This window comes from Gymnodraco acuticeps, unplaced genomic scaffold, assembly GCF_902827175.1.
Source record: "Gymnodraco acuticeps unplaced genomic scaffold, fGymAcu1.1, whole genome shotgun sequence".
NCBI lineage: Eukaryota > Metazoa > Chordata > Actinopteri > Perciformes > Bathydraconidae > Gymnodraco > Gymnodraco acuticeps.
The window spans coordinates 331,968-357,635 of NW_022991575.1; the positions used below are offsets into that span (position 1 = coordinate 331,968).

Consider the following 25,668-nt stretch of genomic DNA (forward strand, 5'->3'; position numbering starts at 1 on the left):
GAACTATAACCAAAACAATCAATAATCTCATTGACAGCTAGCAACAGAACTCTATAACTATTCTGTACAACATTTCTGACAGAAAATAACATACAGTAAAGTAATTATTCAATTAGAATTGGCAGGGGCCAAATATGATAATTATACACTGAGATGGTGTGTGATTTGCTGCAGGTCAACAGGCCACAAGACACAAAAAAACAAAACAGAGTTACTATAATGTGACTTAACGAGGTCGTACCCCTCACTCTACCTTATTTCCTGACTGAGCCTGTTTATTATCAGCACAAAAGCCATAAAGTTGGTGGTCGGTTGATTTTTTTATAACTGTTGCTGACAGCTTTGAGTAGGAAAATAGATAAAAACGTGTGTGTGTGTGTGTGTGTGTGTGTGTGTGTGTGTGTGTGTGTGTGTGTGTGTGTGTGTGTGTGTGTGTGTGTGTGTCAGGTGCCTTTCTTCAACATGGTGTGTGACCAGGCGCACGGCGGGGGTCACTGTGAGATGCTGGTGGGTTACTCGGCGGTCTACAGAGTGTGCTTCGGCACTTCCTGTTTCTACCTGATGATGGCCATCTTCCTCATAGACGTGAAGTCCAGTCAGGACTACAGAGCGCTCATACACAACGGGTCAGTGCACAGTACACCTCACAACATGGGGGCGGTGGTGGCGAAGTCGATAGGGACTTGGCTTGGCAACTGGAAGGTCACCAGTTCATGTCCCGGCAAGACCAAGTGCTACCGAGGTGTCCCTGAGCAAGGCACCGTTCCTTACACTGCTCCCCGGGCGCTGTTCAAAATGGCAGCACACTGTTCCTAACACAGGATGGGTCAAATGCAGAGAAACAATTTCCCCACGGGGATTAATAAAGTATATCAAATATCAAATACATGTTCCTACTGAGAAAACAAAACAAAAATTGAGACTGATTTTTCAAAGTATTTAAATCCATGACTTTTGTACTTGCACATGAACGCAGCATAACAGTCCTGACTGCTGGTAATGGTGGATTTGTGTGTTTTTTATTAAACCTGCTGACAAAATGGGATCATTCACAAAGACATAAAGGGGTGAAGATGTCTGCTCCTTTTAGCTTCTTTGAAAACTTCGAATTTGAAAATGAACCACCAAAAAATAATAAGGCACTGGAATTTTCTCTGAAATATCTTACAAGATGTTTTTTTTCCTGAATCAGAATACAGTAGGTTGCCCATCCAGAATAGTCCAAGCCTCTCTTGAAATAAACACATCTGAAAATAGGACAGTCAGTGTGTAAAGACTAGTTGTTGTCCTCCTCTGGTCACCTCCTGACCCCGCCTGCTGGTCTATTTAAAGCCTTTTGTTGTCACACTTTCCATTACAGCCGATTAGAGCGCTGGTAACATTCAGATTAGGATTTGACAGAGTGGATTGTTCATCCTCACTGCTATAAATCTACCAGAGTCTTTGGCAAAGGTTACGGCTCCATGCTTGTTATGGTCGGGAGTGACCCAGTGGCCCTCTGAAACCTTGGGTGAGACACATGGACCTGCAGGGGTATCAGTACAGACTCAAAACCTCTTTGATCTTAGAAATGTATTCACAAATATCACTGAAACGTTATAAATCTAAATGTAGAATAAGAATGTAGGTCAGCAAATACTCTTGGTATACAAATATGCAATATATGCTAATTCTTATAGTCATGAAACAATCTCTTAACTGTTTCAAAATTATTTTAATATTGATAAAAAATCTGTTGTCCTGCTGTAAGCAGAGAATATTTTTTTCTGAATGATTAGTCTTCCAAATTACTTATTTGTTTGATGTATAACGTTTTTTTTTTACTGACAAACCAGACTTCAATATTTTAAAATTGAATCTATATTTGATAAGTACCATCTTGGACCCCCTTTTCCTCCTACAGGATAAGGACGCATGTTTATAACTTCATAAGGTACATTTGTTGAATACTTTATTTGGATTTTAAACAGTAGTCAAACTATATTTTATATGTTTTTACAAGCACTTCTCAACTCAAGCAAGTTACACAATTATGATGTACATTTTTATTTCACACTGGTCAGTCGTCATATAAAAAAGACCCCATTTGTGGTCTAAATGGTATAATCATGTAGTAATAATACACTTTCTATGGCTTTTACCATTATTTTTTATTTATAAATGGTAACCCACAGAGTTATGTGTATAAGAAGAAGACAAATAACAAACAAATAAAGAACAATGTGACATAAACAGAGACAATAAATGAATAACCCTTATTTCTGTTGTGTCTCCTGCAGTTTCTGGTTCCTGAAGTTGATCACTCTGCTCGGGATGTGCATGGCCGCCTTCTTCATCCCCACAGAGTCCTTCCTGCATGGTGAGAAACTGCAGGGAAATAAATCCATACTGAGAACAAACGTGATGGTGATGATGGTGTTAGTGCACCTCCTCCTGGGTGCAGCTAGAGGACAGCAGAGAGCCACTCCTGAAAACCTAATAACACTTTATATGACTCACTGCTGTGAATTATTGGACCATAAATCTCTACAGCTTCATTTCACTTTGTTTGGGAACAATAAACCTGATTGTGAAACAAGCCTGATATCAGAGCTGATTTATTATTCACAGCTGCTTCTCTTTATCTCTCTCTTTGATTAGTTCTCCCTCTTTCACTTCCCTGAGATAAATCAACCTTTATGGTTTTCTCTCCCTCTCTTCCCTCAGCTTGGCATTATGTGGGTGTGGTGGGGGGATTTGCCTTCATCCTCATCCAGCTCATCCTCATCACAGCTTTTGCGCACACCTGGAACAACAACTGGTGAGTGAGAGCGTCCTAAAATATGTCATGACTAAATATGTGGTAGCATACGGTTATAAATCCTTCATTTGCACATTTATTAATTGTATAAGCCAAACTGGTGATACATGACAAAAACTGTATAGGACACCTGCCCTCAATACAAAGATATATATTTATTTAAACATATTGAAGTTTTCTCATGTAGGGCTTTTTAAAGAGGCCCTATAATGCTTTTTGGGGATTTTTTAATTTTTTATTTAACCTTTATTTAACCAGATAAAAGCATTGAGATACAATCTCATTTTAAATGCTGACCTGGCCAAGAAGGCAGCAACGTTACACATAACACATAACACCAACATATAAAATACAGAGAACACAACTAAGAAAACAAAAGACAAAAAAGCAGCCACTACATTGTGCACATTAAGACAGTAAGGAAAGTACACTACTTATTACTGCAAGAGCAACTGGTGGTAAGGACTTCAGACGGCTTCAATTTAAAACATGCTATAGGGACAAGTGCCCTCAGTTGGAGGCTTGATTGAAGGTCATTCCAAGACCAAGGACCATAATAAAAAAGACTCCTTTTTCCAGCCTCAGTCCGCACAGCAGGAACCTGGAACCGTATTCAGGCACTGGATCTGAGGTTGTAAGAGCCACAAACTGGAGCAAATCTGGCACATATGTAAAGTGGAAGCTTACCTACAGGGACGTTCCTGTAGTGTGTTAAATTGTTTTTTGTGCACGTGAATTGTCTGCAAAGAATACAATCCCAAAGATCCCTCCAGAAGGAGTTTCTCTCCCACAAACTCCCCCTGCCTGAAATGCCTCAATTTGACACCTTTGTTTACTTCCATAACATAATGACATCACTATGTAACACTCACGCTTCTATTGGCTAGCGCTCCAACACATTGTAAGTGATAGGCTAAGGGGCGGGACATCTCTAGACGGTTGACCAACCACAACAGAGCAGGACAACTAACCAATCAGAGCAGACTGAGCTCTGGTTTCAGACAGAGGGTGAAAAGAGGTGCTGCAGCACAGGCAGTATGAGAGAAATAAAGATATTTTTGAACATTAAAGCATGGAGACATGTCACAGTAGAGGCACAACATACTGATATGAACTTGAAAATGTGCATTATATGTCCTCTTTATATTATCTACACCGAAATAATCCTACATAAACAAATGATACTTTTTACAATAAGAATCATTTCACTCAGAGTACTATTCTTTCAGCTGCATGGCTTAAGTTTAAAGGGGACCTGTTGTGCAAAATGCACGTTTGTATGTCTTTTATACATAAATACGTGTCCCCGGTGTGTCAGGGAACTCACACAGCGTCAGAAAATAAAACCCTCTCTCTTTTCCTCCGTACCCACATCTCTAAAAACGGGGGTACAACGGAGTTGATCCAGATTTGCTGCCAATATGACGTAATATCGGAAATGCGGACCCACGGCACTATCAGAAAGTTGCTATCAGAAACAATGCGCTATGTGTTTTGGACGTAATATGGTCTTTGTTTACATTAGCAAGCATCGCTAACACTCAGAGCTAACCTGTACTGGAGAGTATGTGTAAAAAAGCAGGAAATAAAAAAACAAACTCACCTTGTGGTAGACCGGCAAGAGAAAAAGCATTTGAGCTCCATACTGTTTCAGAAATAATCCTTGATGTATTTGGAACGTGATATGGCGTTTAATCACCGCAGCATTTAGCTGCATCTGCCAGTAGAATTCTGAGCAGGCATTCAAGCTAAGGACCCCGGACCTGCAGTTCTCTAACAGGGCTGAAACAGAGGGATATGAGGGATGTCTGAAATGCATGATCTGTTTGGTATTCTTAGCAAAACACATCATATACATGTTTGTTATATATTTTTATATATATGAGAGTAATGAGACCCATAATATATGCCTAAAAATAGCATAATACTAGACCTTTAAGTTTGTCTCTCACCCTTTTCATCATGATTATGTCCTTGTGTGCAAAGCCAGCTCCATGCAAAAAATGTTTTCCAATTTGATTTTGAATAACTTTACTGGTCTGCAGAGAGCTCCGACCTCAACCCCATCCAACACCTTCAGGGTGGAACGAGCTAGACTTTATCACAAACATCAGAGTTGGACCCTCCCTATGTCGTTGTAGCTGAATGAGAATCAATCCCTACAGGCTGGGAATCCAACATCTGGTGGATGGCTGAAACCAGAAGATATCAGTAGTGTAATGCTCATAGTTTTGGAGGGAGATTGTGTCTATCCACATATTTGTGTTATGTTTTGGGTTTCTGGTGGGGCAGTGGTGGCGAAGTCGATAGGGACTTGGCTTGGCAACTGGAAGGTCATCAGTTCAAGTCCCGGCAAGACCAAGTGCTACCGAGGTGTCCCTGAGCAAGGCACCGTTCCCTACACTGCTCCCCGGGCGCCGTTCAAAATGGCAGCCCACTGCTCCTAACACTAGGATGGGTCAAATGCAGAGAAACAATTTCACCACGGGGATTAATAAAGTATATCAAATTCTATTTTGTACCACTGACTTTATCAAAAAAATCTCATTGATTTTCTCATTACTCAGAATGGTGGTTAAAAGAGTGGAAAATAATATGATTTCCTCCACATTTTTCTTTTCAGACTATACTAATCCCCTGCTTATTTCCTATGTGTGTTCCGGAATACTTTCAGAGGTCACAGGCCAATAGACTGGTCCAATATGAATGAATGTCCCCATGTGTCCCACATTTTAGACTACATTATAGTCCAATGTTGGAGAAGGGGTTGGTGTTCTAAACATAAACCCTTAAGTCCCGGTTTGTGTCCAGCTCATAGACTGTATGAGAAGTGGAAGTAGTCACTCACTGTGACATCACCTATTGTTTGTGGACTGCCGTTTTAAAGCTTCTAGTTTGGCATTTTGGCTGTCGCCATTTTGATTTTGGTCGTTGCTACCTTGTTTTATTGATCCAGCCATGACACAAGAGTTTGGGGCTCAACACAACCAAACTCTGAAAACATTTATAGGCTACCAACATGTCACAATCAACTTTCATAAACTCAAAACACAATAAGAAGTACACATTTGTCATAGACTAGTGGCGTCTGCCACTAGTGGAAACGACCCCTGCTGGCAGGGCCGGACTGGGACAATAAGTCAGGCCGGGAATTATACACCCAGCCAGGCCACTACCAGTTTTCTTTTGTGCCATTTTCCTGGATTTATTTGTCAATATTTACAGCAGGGGTGCCCAACCTTTTTTGAACCGAGAGCTACTTTTAAAGCAGTCTGCCGAGATCTACCAGTCCAAATAGAGAGGCGTAGCCATTACTGACAGCCTATTACCAGGTAAATACACACTTCTACTTCGTATAAAACTGACCTTCGTACGATGAATACTCCATAAACTACTGCAGATCCTTTATCTTACCTCTTTCTAATCTACACACATACAAGTATTTAACTGAAGTTACACAACAGTGTTGTTGATACAGAGTTGGAGTTTATTCACACGTCACTACAGTGGGTAATGTTTTCAAGAAACATTGAACAGTGCTGCCACATATGACACAGGAACAAAAGAAAAGACTCTGAACCCTTTCTTTGCCATTATATAAAAATAGTGTTGCTACAAAAGTATAAATTAGGCTTACTAATAAGACAACTCAGATCTGAAGCTACACAGGAATCTGCTGCCAACGTGCAATAAAAAAGACAACATTAATAGAATCAAACCCTTTTGTTGTTGCATTTTTAGTAGAGTATAAAAAGAAATGCCTTTAATAGGATGCAAGCAACACTAGTTTCTTAACCTGAATTGATAATAGACTATAATCAATTTAAGTTTGCATTCTTATACTATTTTGTACAATAATTATAATGAATAAGTTCAAACAAACTAAAACTTACAGCTGATTAATAACGGTATCTAACTTGAGTTTTTATTATATCAAAAACCTGTTGAAATGTTATTTTTACTGTCCCCCAAAAGCGCGTCGCAGCCTCCAGGAAAGCTTCTTTCACAACTTCGCACACAAAGACTTCATGTGTTTCTCAAGAACGTGCCTGACACGATAATATGCTCTGGTAGCAGCCTTGCTCTTGTTGTTGGGCCTGGTGAAAATGGACTGCTGTGCATTTAGCTGTCCTTTCAGGCCCCTCCCCTTTTGGAGCGTAGGGCAGAATTAGGAGGGAATTCCGTCTCGTAGCGTTTGTGCACTGTTTTGAAATGCCGCTCCTAAATTACCCTTCTTCGATAAAGCCACGCTCGCATTGCAGATGAGACAGATGGACTTTGAATTGGAATAGATACAAAAATAATCATCCTCCCACTCGGAGTGAAAATTATATATTTTGGGCTTTTTTTTATTCTGCCGTAATTGCGGTTGATTGATTGATTGATTGAAAAGTTTATTAACAGCTTGTATATTGGGTACAGTACAGTACAGCTCAAAACATACAATTGTTAAGGGGATGCAGACCAGAGAAAGACTTTCGTCTTGTTTACATCAGGGTCCCCCCATTTCCAATTCATCATATCATTTAAGACATATAAGACATATTTGACATACAGATGGCTTATTTACAATTTACATACAGGTGTTTTTTTACATACAGATTGCTTATTTACAATTTTCATTTTAGATTTCGTTCTAATACATCCTAACCGGACATTTAAGACATACCAAGTCTACAGTCCAAGTCCCTCGGTCTTGTGTGTGTGCGGACTGTCACTCCTGTTGACACGGAGAACGTCAGCTAACTAGTGCCCACTGCCCAGCAGCCACGCCCCGACACATGGGGTCACGCCGGCCAATCACAAAGCTTTGATGCGTTCAAGTGCATTATTCTGGCACAGGAAGATTATGTTATAGGACATTAACGATAAAACAGAATATTGTTGTTCTATTTTTAGACACATCTCGCGATCGACTGGTTGGGCACCCCTGATTTACAGCGTTGCTGCCCATAGTGATAGCCCTAAACTTTAAATCTACTACCCCAGAATAAACATATGGACATGAGTTACTATTTAATTTTTTTTTTGCAAATTTTGCAGCGCCTGACTACACCCATATGAAACAGAACAATATATATTTAAATAATCATAAAATCATAAGAACATGGCCATAACCAATAACATACCATATCCAATATGAAAAAACATTGAAACTTGTTTATTTATTTGTTTTTGGTTCATTTATAGTTGTGAGTGTGTCTGGCCTCCTGAACCAGCCTCACTCGTCTCCCTCCTCTCCCCCTGCTCCTCTTTGAGGCAGCAGCAAAGACTAGTTTTAGCTCTCAACAAGTTTTTAAAGTTTATCTTGCCTTTTTTCACCTAGTTATTTAAAAAAAAATATTATTCATGCATATATTACTAATCACTCCCCTTTCAAATGGAAATATGTGACCAAACCGTTTGAGACCCACTGAGATAACTCAGACTAAGTTAACTATCTAAACACTCAGAGTCCTTTACCTCACCTGAGCTGTAGTTATCAGTTTCTCAGTCTGACAGGAGAGGACTCTCCTCCACCTTGTTGACAGTCAGCTCATTATATCCATTAGCGCCGCTAGCTAGCACCAGATGCTAACAACAACAATACACGTAACCGGTGCGCGCGCTTTCTCTCTCGCACGCTCGCGCCCGCCACACATACACACCCTCCCGAGCGCGAATGAGAGACCAATCGAGGGCTTTAGTGTATGATCTGTATGAAAGTGGCCATGTCGGCAGGCCACATCATGTAGACAGCCAGTCACCCTCTGTGAGTCAGACCCACATTTGCGCAGCGTTGCGTTCACAATACATACATAAACAAAATAAATCCTCAGGCCAGCAGGCCACTTAACAGGCCAGGCCATCGGGAAACCTCCCGGTCCTCCCGATGGCCAGTCCGTGCCTGCCTGCTGGATGTCAGAGAGACAGCAAGTGCTGCTCACACGGGAACGTTTGCGTTTATGCACAGTATGCGTTCTCATTCATAACACTCCGTTCGATGTCTCACTATGGGATGCGCCTCAATGCGTATGCAACAGAAGCATCAATCTCATTACGCCAATCCTGATTGGCTGGTGATCTTGACGTCAACGTCAGGGAATCCACCCACCCTTTAAGTAGCTTGTGCTACGACACAGCGTCATTCAACCACCTCTTCTCGCTTCAGAGCACATCTCGATTTATCAGTAACCGGGCTAGCTTAACGGTCCACAGACTGAACCCAAAGCTAACATTCGGTCGACGGGCGCTTGCCGGTTACTTTTTTGCTTTGCAAGAAGACTGAGCAATATTAACACACCAGTTAATATTGTAATCTCCCTCGCCGTTCTTTCTGTCGAAATAACGGTAAGGTTTGATTTTTTCTTCAAGCTAGTAACATACCTGTTGCTAGTTTGTTCTTCCCTCCACACCGACACCACGGTAAAGAGGACGTTCTCTTTTCTCTCTCACACCAGAGGAGACAGAGATAAAAAAAAAGGTATTAACACACCAGTTAATATTCTTTAAAGAATAAAATCTACACCGTCGCCTTTTTTCCTTTCGGACTAACGGCAAGGTTGGATTTTTTCTCAGTAACGTACCTGTTACTAGCGTGTCCACTCCACGCCGACACCCCGGCGATCGAAGATGGACCCTTCTCTCCCTCACACCAGAGGAGTCAGGGACTCGGAGACTGGCTATGCGGCTGCGGGTTTAAGATTTCAGGCACAGACTCACACCAGGTCTGCTCGTCCTGCCTCGGAACACGCCCGGGAGGCTATCGATAACCCCGGCTCGTGCGGGCATTGTACCCGCTTCACCATGAAGAGCCTCCGCCGACGGTTAGCACGCCAAGCTAGCTTGTCGCGACAGGACCCCCTCATGTCCGCCGATTCACCGGCCGGCAATCAAGACATAGTGGCCTCCGCCGCAGAGATTGAGCCCCGCGCTGTGTCAGACTGGGGCTCAACAACAGTGACAGCCGCTGAACCGGAGCCCCACGCCGTTTCAGGCTGGGACCCGGTGGCGGCAAGAGCCGCGAGAGCGGAGCCCCTTGCTGTGTCAAGCTGGGGTTCCCAATTGGACCTCTATATGGTTCCACCCGCGGAGGATGTCCTGGAGTTGGACTACATGGAGGACGAAGAGGATACCTCTGAGTTCCTCCTGTCTGACTCGGATGGGGATGACATCTTCGTTTCATCGGCTCAGGCTGCAAAGCCGGGAGCGATGTCCGCTCCCCCGGGCGAGAGCACACCAGCTTCGCCCGTCCTAACCATGGACTTGCAGGCCGTGTGTCAACGCACTGCGTCCAGGCTGGACATCCCATGGCCTGAAGTGGCCAAGGAGACCTCCAGATCTCGCTACGAGGGGAAGAACTTGCCCCAAGCAGCGAGGACGAAGAGGCAGCTCCTTCCAGTCTTTCCGGAGATGCTGGACGAGGTGTCGGTCTCGTGGAGAGACCGTCCCTTCAGCAACAAGGCCCCAATCCAGGGTGCCTCCTCCCTGGACTGTGACGGTATGGAGAGGCTCGGCCTGCTCCGCATGCCGCCCATGGAACCGCTGGTGGCAGCCCACCTCCAACCGAGGCTGGCTTCGACACCAAGCAGGAACCCCATGCTACCGGCAAAGGCAGACCGGTTCCAGTCAGCGATGACCGAACGGGCCTATAAAGCCGCAGCTTTGTCCGCCAGGGCTCTTAACGTCTCCTCGCTGCTGACCGCCTACCAGGCGGAGCTTTGCGAGGACCTGTCGAGCAGACCTGAGCCTGCCGTGTGGGACGAGATCGCAGCGATCACGGACATTTGCCTCCGTGTGCAGCGCTGCGCAGTCCAAGCCACGGGCAAAGCGCTGGAAATGATGGTGGTACAGGAGAGAGCCAGGTGGCTTAACCTGACCAACCTTCCAGACCGGGAAAAAGAGGATGTTCTGGACATGCCTATTGTTCCCGAGGGCATATTTGGCTCCGCTCTAGCTTCAATGCAGCTGAGGTGCGAGTCAAAAAGGAAGGGAGACGAGGCTCTCCAGCTCTGTCTCCCCCGAAGGGTCCAGCCGCCACCTTCAATGGTCCCGTGGCAGGCCTTCACCCAAGCTGTCTCACGTCCTGCCCGGTTCAAAATACCGAAGCAGCAGAGACCGCAGCCCGTCCCGGGTCCCCAGCCCAGGCACGAGGCAAGAGGGAGCTGGCCAAGAAAATCTCCGGTCCCGGCAGCTGCCGCTCAAGCGCAGCCGACCCAGGTTTTCAGCCACCAGGCGAGGAAGAAGAAGCGGGCGGCCTGACAGTTCCCTGTTCCCCAGCTCCAGAGCACATTCCAGTGTTGGATGCTCATGTGTTTTTGGGGTGCCGCCATGCCCCTATCTTCCCGCCGCCTCGAGTGATGCCAGAACGTCATCCTCAAGTTCGCGCCATCAGGGAAATGGACTTAACATCAAAGACAGCAAGTTCCGCTGCCTGTTTAAGTCACACAAACACATGTCATCATTGTTGTTTCAAAATAAATCATTTTCCACTGTCGTTTCCAGGCTTGAAGCCAAGGGCGCAGTCAATAAAAATGAAAAGAAAAACAATAAAATCAATAAACAGTCTGTCGTCTGCCCCTCTTTTGAGAGCGGCTACGGCCTCTCTCAAATGGCGGACAATAGACGGGATTGTGAAGGCATCACCGCCACGCGCATGCGCAGTGTCGGCCGGGGTTGTCAACCTGGGGTACCACCGTGTTCAGACACTAAAGGGCCCCATAACACAACAAATAGAGACACTGAAGGCAGACGACAGAGCTGTTTTGATTGATTGATTGAAAAGTGTATTAACAGCTTGTATATTGGGTACAGTACAGTACAGCTCAAAACATACATACAACATTGTTAAGGGGATGCAGACCAGAGAAAGACTTTCGTTTTGTTTACATCAGGGTCCCCCATTTCCAATTCATCATATCATTTAAGACATATAAGACATATTTGACATACAGATGGCTTATTTAGAATTTACATACAGGTGGTTTTTTACATACAGATTGCTTATTTACAATTTTCATTTTAGATTTCGTTCTAATACATCCTAACCGGACATTTAAGACATACCAAGTCTACAGATATACAGTTAGTAACAGAGTCTAAAATGCGAGTATATACATAGATGGGGGGGGGAAGCTGTCCATTGAACGACAGGTTGAGATTCGTACCATTACCGGGGCCAGTTTTGCAATGCTCTCCCCCGAAGGTGCTCTTTAAGAGAGGTTTTGAAGGTAAGTATAGTTTTACTTTCCTTTACAGTTGTGGGAAGAGCATTCCACCTTGATGTGGCATAATTGCGAAACGTGTATTCCCCCTTTTTTGTGCCAAATCTGGGTTTCACATGATTTGTGACATCTCCGTTCGCTTTGAGAAGCGAAAAGTGGAGGATGCTCACAGATTCTGCTTGGGTTTTCAAGACAGTAACACAGGGCTACAGGCTCCAATTCGCTGTCACCCCCCCTCACTTCTCGGGCATTCTGTATTCACAGGCCCGGAGAGAGTCGGCCCATATTCTAGAGCAAGAGATTTTCTCGCTACTAGAAAAGAAGGCTATATCGATAATACCCGCCGAACAGAGTCAGAGCGGCTTTTATTCCAAGTATTTCCTCGTTCCCGAACGGGGAGGGAACGGAATTCGGCCAACACTAGATTTGAGAGCTCTGAACAAATATCTCAAAAGATACAAATTCAGAATGCTCACTCACACATCTCTGTTGCGTCTCGTGCGCCAAAACGACTGGTTCACATCAGTCGACCTGAAAGATGCGTATTTCTACATCCCAGTATATTACCCACACAGGAAATATCTGAGGTTCGCCTTTCAGGGTGTCTGTTACGAGTACAGAGTACTTCCCTTCGGTCTGTCTCTCAGCCCGCGAGTGTTTGTACGGTGTACGGAAGCCGCGATAGCCCCGTTAAGACAACAGGGTATTCGCCTGGCAACTTATCTGGACGATTGGCTCCTTCTCGCACAGTCGGAGCAGGAGGCTATTACGCAGACGAATGTCCTCGTAAAACACCTGCTCAACCTGGGTTTTGTAATAAACACAGAAAAGAGCATGTTGTCTCCAGCCCAGACTGTACTCTTCCTGGGCCTACACCTGAATTCGGTGCCCTTTACAGCCCGCTTGTCAGCGGAGAGAGTGAAAGCCTTCAGGGCTTGCCTCGCTCATTTCCAGCCACGCAAATATGTTCTCTTCAGGTCATGTCTGCGGTTGCTGGGGCTCATGGCGTCAGCCATTCTGGTGGTACGACTGGGACGCTTACACATGAGGGAGTTTCAGCGCTGGGTAGCTGCCCTCAAACTGGACCCCGCGCGTCATGGCGCGCAGAGAGTGATGGTCACAATGAAATGCGTAATGGCTCTGCGCCACTGGCTACACCCGACTTTTCTAGTACGGGGCGTGCATATGGGTGCTGTCCTATCGCGGAAGGTGGTCACCACAGACGCATGTCTGACGGGTTGGGGGGGTATATACGAAGGTCGACCTGTGAGGGGTCTCTGGAGCAGAGACCTCCAACGGTCACACATAAATTATCTGGAGCTTTTAGCGGTGTTCCTCACCCTAAAACGCTTTCTGCCTTTTCTCAGAGGACATCATGTCCTCGTGAGGACAGACAACACGACCACAATATCGTATATAAACCGCCAAGGGGGTTTGCGTTCTCTCCAGTTACACATGCTGGCACGCAAACTGATCTTATGGAGCTGCGGACGTCTCCTCTCTCTGAGAGCGACGCACGTACCAGGAGTGATGAACCTCGGGGCGGATCTGTGGGGGCCTGGCCCGTGAGTGGTACAATCTGAATACAGTGGGGCTCCCTCAGAAGGTGATAAACACTATTCAGAGTGCAAGAGAGTAAGTGGAGGGTGTTTGAGGAGTGGTACCTTCAAAAAGGACACATCTCTTTTCAATGTCCTGTCGGGGTGATTTTATCATTTCTACAGGACTTAATTGATAAACACAGAGCTTTCTCTACGATCAAAGTGTACCTGGCTGCTATTGCTGCATGCCATGTGGGCTTTGAGGGAAAGACGGCTAGCCAACATCCTTTGGTCTGCCGTTTTATGAAAGGGGCTCGCAGGCTCCTCCCTGTTTCCATGTCACTGGTGCCCTTATGGGACTTGGCAGTGGTTTTAGATGGGCTCACTCGACCTCCATTTGAACCCCTGGAAGAAGCTGACATGAAACACCTGTCACTGAAGACAGTGCTGTTACTGGCTCTGGCATCTGCCAAGCGAGTCAGTGACATTCATGCGCTCTCTGTACATCCTTCATGCACTCAGTTTGCCTCGGGGCAAACAAGAGTGTTGCTGAAGCCCAACCCTGCCTTTATACCTAAGGTGGTTGGCTCATGTACCCCCATTGACATTGTGACATTTCCTCCGCCGCTGTGTTCCTCTGAGGAACAGCGGCCGAATTTGCTGTGTCCAGTTTGTGCTTTACGCATCTATATGGACAGGTCAAAAGAGTTTCGTTGTAATGACCAACTCTTTATATCCTGGGCTAACCCTCAGAAGGGCAAGCCCGTTACCAGGCAACGGCTCTCCCATTGGATTGTGGAAGCGATTGCTCTGGCTTATACGAGTCAGGGTTTGCAGGCACCAACGGGTCTGCGTGCTCATTCTACTCGTGGACTGGCTACATCCTGGGCTTTGTTCAAGGGTGTTTCCATGCAAGACATTTGTGCTGGTCCTCGCTGCTCACTTTTGTCCACTTTTACAGGCTAGATGTCTCTGCTCCAAGTGTGGCCCGCGCAGTGCATGGGTCCCGTGTTGAGACAGAGTTCTACCTGTTAAGTTCTGGTTGTTTTTGGTGATTTTCGAGATAAGCATGTCTAGCAATACGTGAGTTTCAATATCCCATAGTGAGACATCGAACGGATTGTTATGAATGAGAACTATAGGTGACTTACGTAACCCCAGTTCTCAGAGTAACATGAAGTGAGATGTCTCACCAGATGGCCCTTCTTGCTAAGGCGAAGCGAGAAGAGGTGCTTATTTTGAATGACGCTGCGTCGTAGCCAAGCGGCAAACTCTGGGGAAGAACCGGGACGCCAATACGGAAGTGCCACACACTGCAGTTCATATATTGGCCGATAGGCGATGGCTGCAGAAAGGAGCAATTTCCATAGACCCCCATGTTAAAATGCCCAACTTTACAGCAGAAAAAAATATGTTTCTACCCCTGGCTCCATACATTTTTATTATCGATATAGTTAGATTCCACCTTCATGATTATGGATCTGTGAGTGAATTGTTTTCTAACACGACCCTTTTATTTATATTAGGTCTTAACGTTTTTGCATAAATTAGGGCGTGGTCACTTTGATGGACACTACATGCCTCACTGTCAGCTAACAGCAACTTGTCCACTCTGCTAGGCTACAACCATAGAGGCTACAACGTTAGTTAGTCGTACTGTACTTGACCCTTTAGCTTTAGCCGTGTTCGTGGTGATTGTGCCTTTTAGGGAATATTGTTACAAATACCAGACAATTCAAATGTCGTGCTGTGCGCTTGAATGTACTAACAGAACTTCCAAGAAGTCTAAAATTATAATATTATACATGTTAACCCCGTTCGCAGGTGTTTGTGTGCTTGGTAGCTTAGCTTGTTACTTATTAGCCAGCTAAGGACGTAACCCTTTATGCATACATACAGGGCCGCCCCTCCCTACAGGCCAATCACGCAGGCTGCATGGGGCCCCGCCCAGAGGGCCTCAGCTGCTGTGCGCAGTTCTCCGCTCAGTTCTCCGCGCACACCCCGCGAGAGTGAGAGTGAGAGATGAGACAAGGGGAGCACGTTTGTAACCCGACACCAGGGCCGCCTTAATGCACGGGCTGACCTGGGCTGAAGCCCAGGGGCCTACGGAGATCGGGGGCCTATCATGAGCCAATAAAAAATAAAAAAATAAAAAAATTCAAATATTTCTTTTTCTTTTTTCGGGTGTTTAAAAAAAAAATTAAATAAACAAAGTCTTGGCTTTCAGAATATGAAACTTTTATTTCCAAAATCACACGATAAATACATTGTTGAAGCTTGTAAAGGGAAGATGACAGCTCTCACTCACCACCCTGCACTTCCACAGCGCCGCCCCCTCTCCCTCCGGCTGAAATTATGAATGTAAGGCATAGTAATCATAGATAACACGGCAGGGTCCGTTACAGTTTGTTTTCATCTGATTTCAAATAAAAAAAGTCTTGGCTTTCAGAATATCAAACTTGTTTCGGCAAATTCAGATGATAAATACAACTTTGAAGCTTGTAACGGCATAAATACAAGCGGAGAACGGAGTAACTTGACGTCACAGCAGGCATAACAACAGCAGGTGTTTCTCGTGAGTGTTTTCCCCGGGAAACAAAAACAATACACACAAACGCAAAATGACACAAACACACACAGGTACACACACACACAGGTACACACACACACACACACACACACACACACACACACACACACACACACACACACACACACACACACACACACACACACACACACACACACACACACACACACACACACACTCGTGAGCTTCCCCCAGAACAGTAATCCAAACGAAAATATCTTCCCTCCATACTATTTTGATCATTTGCTCCGCTAATCAATCAGATCGATGGATTCCAGAGATTTTTCTCAAAAATGATGAAACAGTCAGTGGGCACCACTTAACAGCCAATCAGAATGAGAATATGTTTCACATGTGACTTGTTCAAATTGCGAGTGATTGAGTGACAGATGAAGGTTTTTTTAGGAGAAAATGTCGGAGAAGAAAAAGTTTGAGAGTGGCGCTCGGAAAAGGAAATTGTTGAGGGAAAAGGAGTTTCGAGACAAGCAGCTATTACAAAACATGCCAAAGCTGACAGGTTATTTTAAACCTGTAGGCCAGGATGAGGAGGAAGGACAGATGAGTTATGTACCGAGCGGCAGCCGTGCCGGCCGCGGGGCCTCGGAGCCAAGTAGGCCGTCTGGTTCTGATAGCGATGGAGTAGCTGGAGTAGCGGGAGAGGAAAAACAGACAGGAGGGACATTATCTGTTGGAGGAGATGGGAGGACGACGAGGACTTGCTACGTGGAGGGGAGCCAACGGACAGATACATGAGGGAGGCCCGATACGTCACTCATCTGGAGGAGAGGACCAGGCGCGCGTATAGAGCAGAGTGGAGAAGTGCGATCACAGAGCCTGCCGAGGCTATAAATGACTTTGATTTGTTGTTTAAATAGGGGGCCTACAAAAACTATCAGCCCCAGGGCCTGATGGCAGGTTAAGGCGGGCTTGCCCGACACCGTTGCAATGAATCGACATCTGACCAATCACGACTTTGATACGGCCACTAGTGCAGGTGAAGAGATGTTGGTGAAAAGACAGTTTCAGTCCGGCTCAAGCAAGAGGGGAAAAAAACAAAACATGAAGAAACTAGAGCATCACTCGAAGGTGGGTTATTGTATGAGTCAAAAATGTACAACTTGCGAATGTTGTATAAGTCAAATTGCCCATTGTCATATTAAAACATCAGCTGCAATTCAGGACATGAAGAAGGCAGTCTCTGCAGAGCATATAGGCTAATGGCGATGCAGTTATTTCCAGCATTCTTTATTTAACATTCATTCAAGTATGTGATGCCTTTGATCTGCTAATGTACAGGAGGAAGAGTGATAAACTGTCTGTCTAGTTGGCTTACATAACAGTTAAAGTTTACAGGCTAAAAAACATGGAGCATTTTTTCCCCTTTTATTCATTTTTATGTCAATTTGCACATTTCATGGTGATGCTCAGCCTCTCCCCTTAACTCCTAACAGTCATCATCATGGTGATGCTCAGCCTCTCTCCTTAACTCCTAACAGCCATCATCATGTCAACCACAACACAGAGAAATACTGATAGAAATGTGTGTGTAGTTGTTGATACATTGCTGACAGAGGGAATTTGAATACAAATTTAAGAAATATCCGTTTTTGAGCATGTCATAAGCATGTTTTGTCTTGACTATATTACAACTATATTATAATAAAAATAATATAGTATTTACATTATTGAATTGATTATGATTATGATTATTATTAGTAGAAGTAGTTTATTTGCATTAATTATATTTTAATCTTTTTGAGGCTAGTATTTGGCAGGAAATGCAGACGTATTCACCTGTAAACACATACTGAACGACATACATGCACATTTACCATTTACCTCACTGTATACAAAAGTAACTGTTGATAATAATAATAATAATAAACAGGAATTATATTTGCAAAGTAGCCTATTTGCAAGTAGCCCCCCCTACCTGTCGGTTGGGGGGGGGGCTCATCTCACAATGTCGCTTGGGGCCCCAAGTTGGCCAGGGGCGGCCCTGCATACATATACATTTTAGTTTATGATTCAGCCTTGGGTAAGACTTTTATAGTCTATGGCTATGACGCCCATAATGCTAAACGGGAGCAAATGTTAATAGGGGACCCAATTATCCCAGTGGTGGCCGCCGGAGCTAACGTAGCCGCAGGGGGCTAGCTCCAGCCGGCGTCCCGGAGCTAGCCCACTGCCGCTCCGTTAGGTCCGGGCGGTGGAGTCCGTCGTTATAACTGGAGATTAAGGAATGCAGCGAAACGCAGACTTGGTTCGCCTGCTGTAGTATTAGCTAAATAAATTATGTTGAACAAGGCTTATTAAGCTGAACATCGTCACAATTGTTCTGCTCTGTATCGGTACTTATTTTCTTAACGTGTGAATGACAAGCATTAAGATAACAAAACATATCTAATTCTCTTGCAGATTGTCTCATTTGATTATGAATGTAACGTTTATATAGGGGAACTACACTGTTAGCAGTAACTTGGTATGCATGTATTTCATGTTAGCTTCTTAGCCTGAGCTAGCTCTGTTTACTTCCAGTTCGGAGGCAGCAGGTCCTGCCTCGGCTCCGCCTCTTTGCCCTTATTTGGAGCAGGCGGGATTAGACTCTGACGTCACAGTCGAGCCGTTAGTGGCCGACTCCGCCTACTAAGGGCTTCACGGCAACTCTGCAGAATCCTATGGGTGACGTCACGGACACTACGTCCATTTATATACAGTCTATGGTCGTAGCTCAAGCTACTTAAAGGGTGGGTTGATTCCCTGACGTTGACGTCAAGATCACCAGCCAATCAGGATTGGCGTAATGAGATTGATGCTTCTGTTTGCATACGCGTTGAGGCGCATCCCATAGTGAGACATCTCACTTCATGTTACTCTGAGAACTGGGGTTACGTAAGTAACCTATAGTTTTCAAAAAAGTCTTCCGTTCGACACCGCTGGAAACGCTGGAAACGCTGTAGTACATATGCCAGGCCTGTAAGTGGCGCTGCTGCCGTCACAAAATACACCAAAAGCAGCAAAGAAGACCCCGGAGCATGGTTGCCATGGTTGCCCTTCTGTTTATTCTCCGCGGTGGACGGCGTGTGCTCCTGCTGTAAAGATGAAAATCACCCACCTCTCCGCCTCTTCCAAGGGACGAGGGAACCGTGCGGCAGAGTTTCCGTTAACATTTTTTTCGCCGGTCAACATGTCCGTTAAAGTTTAAATCTTCCGTACAAAATTAGAACAGTGCCGGTCAGAGGTCTTCTTTGTTATTTATTGAGCTTTATAACGACTCTATATAATAATATAAGAATAATAAACAGAGCCTCTCTTTTCCTCCCCCTCTTCTGACAGCCCAGCAGCTGATCTCTGGGCAGGAGACGTGGGGAGAGGAAGGCGGGGCTATTTCATCGTTATCAGAAAATGATCGTATAGAGGCGTACAGACGGATCCGTTTGACCCCCCAGAGCGTTTCGTTTGCAAATCTGTCCACCTTGGGACCCGTTATCGTTTGCGGGGTCCGTTTCTATCGTTTTGTTACGGCTTCGTGTAAAATAAAGGGCTATACGCAAGAGAAACTATGCGGATCCAACCCGTTTCGTCCTCGTGTAAACGGGGTCTGGCACTTCCACATAGGCTTTACTTTTCATACCATCAGGTGGATGCTCGGGTACGGACGGGATCTTTGTCGCAAATCATACCCCATCACTCTCTTCTCTTGTTTCCTGTTATCTTATTTGAAGTGAATAAAGAACTAAATTGAAACAATAACGAATTATCTGAAAAAATACACATTGTCTTGGATGAAGCTATCTTTTTTGTTTGTGGAAACTTTACATTTTGGAGCCACATGGTTGTCAAAGGACAGTGATAACATAGTTAAGGCCCCTCGCTGATTCTTATGCAGCACATACAGCCTGTTTCACATCTGGAGAAGACAAGTCTCTTTTCCTCACTGGTGATGACTGATCACACCTGTGTCCATTGGAATTTTGTAAATCATTTGGACTGACTTCAGCAACATCTGGATTTTTTTCCCTGTTTAATACCCTTTTATAGTTTTAATTTTTGTTTGCTTGGGTGCAGTTTCACTCTTTGGTACCCAGGGATTTTTATTCAACCCTTATTTATCTTTAAAAAATATATTTATTATAAATGTTTGTAAAATAAGATTTGGCAGAAGGGTTTTGCTATTGGAATCAAATATTATTTTGGTCTGTAACCCATTAGAAAGGAGTGTGTCCCCCCATTCGTTCATATAAACCCGTCCTCAGACAGTCACTTGTGTCCCAGATGTTATTTACCGTGTCCAGCTGTTGAGCCATGTCTCTCTCAGCCCTTTCTGAACTGTGCTACAACAACTAAGAGGATTGAATCATTCAGGACATTTTCCAGAGAAAACACAAAAAGCCAACAATCCTCTTGTTCCCTTTACAGCGGCACAGAGCGTCTGTCCATCCTGGGTTTGCAGGTCAGAAGATAACCTGCTCCGATTTGTCTATACATGCGGTCTCTTCTTTTTCCATCAGTAAACAGATTTCTCCTAACCACATGTGCTTCACTATGCATCTGCCACATGTAGCTCCAAAAATGCAATATGTGTCTCAAAATCTCCTGTAACTTCTCAATTTCAGTGCTGTTTTGTGCACTTTAGTCACAGAAAAAATTAAACACGAAAAGCTGCACTTTAAACCCACATTGCAGAAGCAGCCAAAATAGGTCGCATGTTTTTTGTTGTTAGATTTAAATGTATTAGATTCAAAAGTCTGGAAGACGTTGAAATCGAGAGGGGTCTGCCTGCAGACCTCCACTCCAGGACACCTCCACTGTCAGTACAGGAAGTGACGATTCTGACGTGTGCTAGCTAATAGTGATGCTAATGATAGCTAATTCCTAATAGTAGTATGTGTGTCGTTTGTACAGTGCTACTTATATGTTATGTAAAGCCTGCATACTTATATGTGTTTTATTTCTGTATTGTTACAGTTTTACAAAGTAAAAGAAGAACAGTAAAGTCAAGAAAGAAAACCTTGCATCTTTATTGGAGGACTTTTAAATGTTAGCTAACTGTCTAGCTACGCATAGGGATACGCGCTGTAAGGGCAGAACAGTTCAATCAATCTAAGTGATGAAAAGTGATACTGTACTGATATTAACTACAATACAAGGTGTCCCTATATATATAGAATTTGAAGTAAAATGGTCTTCCACCAATCGGAAGCTCAGTAGCCCGACCCCGAGCCCTTTCCCTGTACATGTGAAAGTGTCCTTGGACCAGACACAAACCCACATTTCTCCCAATGGCATGGCCAATGGCGTATGAGAGTGAGTGCATGTTAGTTTCCCTGAGCAAGTGACACCCTGCAGCTCCTCTATAAATGTGTATAAGACATTGAGTTCTAATTCTGTGTATATAAGAGTATGTTGAAGGGTTGTGAAGAATGGAAAAGCGCTATATAGATGCAGTCCATTTATCTATATCACCATATAATGCATAAAGATTGAGGGTTCCTTTAGGATGCAATGAAATGCTCATGATGAAAACAACACTTCTGACCTACATTTTTAGCAATATTCATCTTAAATGTGTGAACAGGTGTTTGCGGTATGAAGCAGTACTAAAAACACACCTGAAGCTGCAACCCTCTCTCTGTCCCCCCACCTCAGGTTGACCGGAGCAGCAGAGAACAAGCGTTGGTATATCGCGGTGATGTGTGCCACCCTCTTCTTCTACACTATCGCCACCATGGCCTTCACTTTCATGTACAAGTACTACACACACCCCGTGGCCTGCCAGTTCAACAAGGCCCTGCTGTGGATCAACCTGGGGCTCTGCGGCCTCATGTCCTTCATTGCCGTCACACCGTGCGTGAAGCAGAGTGAGTTGATGAAACACAACTCGTCTGTCATCGATGTGCAGCGGTGAAATAACACTTAGTTCATCTCCAGCAAACATCCCCCTGTTGAAACCAGTGCTGCTGCAGATAATAATAATAATTAGATGTGAGCTAATATTCACTGTTCAGTAAAGCCATGCTCTGTCTGCACATGTCTGGGACTTACATACAGCTGCTTACTGAGATGAGAGTAACAATAAACATTTATAAGTATATGATGCTTTACTTTACTAGATTATTTCCATTATATATTGAATTTCAGAGGGAAATATTGTTATTGTAATATTGTAACTATTGTTGCATGTAACTATGCAGATGATTTTACCAATACATGATCATTTGGGGATTACACATTTTCAAAGATTAAACTAGTAGCAACTGTTGTATTAAAATGCTGTTTATGTGACAATGCATTGGTATTAATATATATATAGATATTATATTATTAGACAATTATTATCCAAATATCCCAAAATCCGACTGTGCACATGTCTCCATATTTGGAGCGCTTTCAGTACTCATTTCAGTCCAATTCAGGCTTGATGTTTTGTTTTTTATTTCATGAGAATTTGTGTTATTATTAGTATGTATAAAAAGAAAAAGCAGAATCTAATTAGCATGTTATTGTTAATGACTCAATGTCTCTTCTTCACTCTTGTTAACAGTAAATCAATGGATGGCAATGCACTTTTTTCCACTGTTGTTTTCCCAGTTTTGATAAGGTCACAATCTTTGCATCGTTGTGTGTTTTGGGCTGTAAAAGCAAAGTATTATTGTATGTGCTGGATACTCTGACCCTGACTTCCTCTCTCTGTCCCTGCAGAGCAGCCTCGGTCGGGGCTCCTCCAGGCCTCCATCATCAGCTGTTACGTCATGTATCTCACTTTCTCTGCGCTGTCCAGCCGCCCGCCAGAAAAAGGTATGCTAACCAACAGACAGAGAGCAGGAGCACAGCAGCAGATCTGTGCAGCTCCACTGAACATGTGTCCAGCATTAACACTGACACACAGACCGCACCTTATCAATTAAAAGATAATGAAATAGTAAAGGCCTACACTGACAGTGACCTCACAATGAGAAAAACATGCCTCCTTAATAATAATAATAATAATAATAATGATAATTACAAAATGTCTAACTATTATGAAATACTATTCTCTGCTCCACCAATGAAACAGGTGATCTGAATAACCTCCAATCAACTCAGGCCAATAGTGACATTCAGGTGAAATGAATTTGGGAAAGGGAAGCTAAAACAACTACCAAAGAAAGAGGGAATGCTGCCGTTCTACAAAGCATTGTAGCTTCTTTGAGCTTATTATTTTGGTTTTGACAACCGAAAATACTATGATTAAACCTTTAAATTAAATTAAATCCAAAAAACTCTATTGGAATGACCATAATGACGTATAGTGTTGCGAAAACTTTGAAATATTACAACATGTATACAGAAATAACATTTGGAATATATTGTTATGTTCATATACATTTTGAACAGAAACTAATTAACATACATTTTCTTTACAAGGAAAACAATATACTTTTTTTAATTGAACGTGCAGATTCAACAAAAGCAAAAACAAACACAGAACAACAGAAGACGAATTACTGATTATTCTGCAGGATAATGCTGATAATAAATGTATTATATCAATGAGGAAAAAATTATTTAAGTAATAAGGGTTTTTTAGGGAGTAGATGGAGATTTTTTTTGAGTTTGTTTACCAGGGTTTTGAAGCCTGGAGTTAGGCACATTTAGCCGTCACCATCTTGGTTTCGGGAATCAGATGAGACACAAGAGGGTGGAGCTACAGCTTACATGTGTAGGACAAAAACACATGACAACACAGACGTTCCATCTGTCAATCACTAGATAACCCCGCCCTGAAGCATGCAGCTTTATCAACTACATCATTTAACAAACTAAACATTGCACTGTATTGATCATTTTTAAGACAATTTGAAACAAGTGATTGAGACAATAAACTCGGCAGGAAAGTGTTTACTGAGATAATAAAACTAGTGAAAGTAATTTGTTCATAGACTTTAATACAATCAACTTATTTGAGACTTTATTTTCACCATAAAAGCCTCTTATTGTGAAATGTTTCAAAATGTGTGTCTGTATCCCATCATCCTGCACACACACACACACACACACACACACACACACACACACACACACACACACACACACACACACACACACACACACACACACACACACACACACACACACACACACACACACACACACACACACACACACACACACACACACAGCTATTTGAAATGCCTCTATAATTTGCCTTTGCTTCTCATAATGACTCACCTGCTGGCTCCAGATAAGACAAAGGTCCTCCACATGACTGAGACATTAGAGCAGCTCTTGTCAGAGGCCCCTGTCTTATCCTGGGTTTAAATCTTAATGGCACGCATGCAAATAAAGACGTACACTCACACACGTACATACACAGATAATCTGGGATAAGATGTGCTCTGACATGCTGCCTGCTGGGCCGGTGGCCTGTGGTGAGGGCAGACAGGTGGATATTTGTTTCACATTCCTCATGCATCCATTGACAACATAATAACACAGGAATACGCCTGGCAGCGTCATTAGGTCCTCACACAGCTCGTCATGTTAGTCAGATAAAGTGCAACTCGTTGTCAATATCTGGTAATGAAGAGTGATTTATTGGTCTGGTTTATACAGCTGAGGAACACACAGGAGGTCAGTTGTTGGTGTTTAAGGGGACATGCTTCTTTCTATATCTTGCATTATGCAACATTCAAAATCATGAAGCAGAGAAAAGGCAAGAAGACAAACCTATAGCAAACAGACCACAATGTATTATAGACATTGGGTAGTCAAGACAAGAGTCTGAGACCAAATACAGTTAAAGACCAAGTGGAGACCAAGTCCAGAGCAAATCAGGTCCTTCTCTAGATAGCAAAAGGCAATACTTTCTATCCAATGATAATTCTCTTCTTCCTGCATAACCATGCACACAGAGCTTAGATAATGCAAGCAAAAATAGAGATAACATACTAGCTGTATCAAAACAATTGCAAATTTAGCAAATTAAATATTAAAATCCTGGCCTTTTGAGTCCTACGTTTTATTAGGATTTGTAGTTATTATCAGTCAGTTATAAGACAAATCAGTAAATGAATCAGTCCCTAAACAGCAAAGACAATAACTAAGTGATTTTCCAGCAAAATAATACTAAGCTTTCGATGGTTCTAGCTTCTGTGGGACTTATGGAAAACTCAAGTGTGCCCGACGTATGGGTACTTTCGCCACATATGGGTAATTTTGCTCTCAAGAGTCAGGCCATTTTGGCTTCATGCGCCACTGAGCAACTTTTATAGGAATGAACGGGGGTCCCCCTAATGCTGTATCCAGTTCTCTTGATCAATCCATTGGAAGATGTGGATTCTGTCTCAGGAGTGTTTGAGAACTTCACTAACTGCCAATCATTGTTCTCCACAGAAAGACATTTGACATAAAACAGCAACAAACGGCTTAGGGTTAAGATATTTATCTTCTGTCCTTTTTTCTCTCTCGCTGTAAAACTGTTGCCAACGGAGTCCACTTGAAATGCTGTGAGTCTAAGCTAACATAAGTGCGATGGAAACAGATATTTTGGGG

The 25,668-nt window shown here is 43.6% G+C and overlaps 1 protein-coding gene across 1 annotated transcript in view; it reads left to right on the forward strand.

Moving 5' to 3' along the window:
• The window catches only part of serinc4 (serine incorporator 4), a 41,720-nt gene that overhangs the window by 10,999 nt on the left and 5,053 nt on the right, over window positions 1-25,668 (forward strand). The window contains exons 3-7 of the mRNA XM_034197480.1: window positions 448-626; window positions 2,280-2,359; window positions 2,707-2,800; window positions 21,784-21,995; window positions 22,837-22,932. Coding sequence (XP_034053371.1) covers window positions 448-626; window positions 2,280-2,359; window positions 2,707-2,800; window positions 21,784-21,995; window positions 22,837-22,932 — 661 coding nt within the window. The remainder of the gene's footprint in view (window positions 1-447; window positions 627-2,279; window positions 2,360-2,706; window positions 2,801-21,783; window positions 21,996-22,836; window positions 22,933-25,668) is intronic.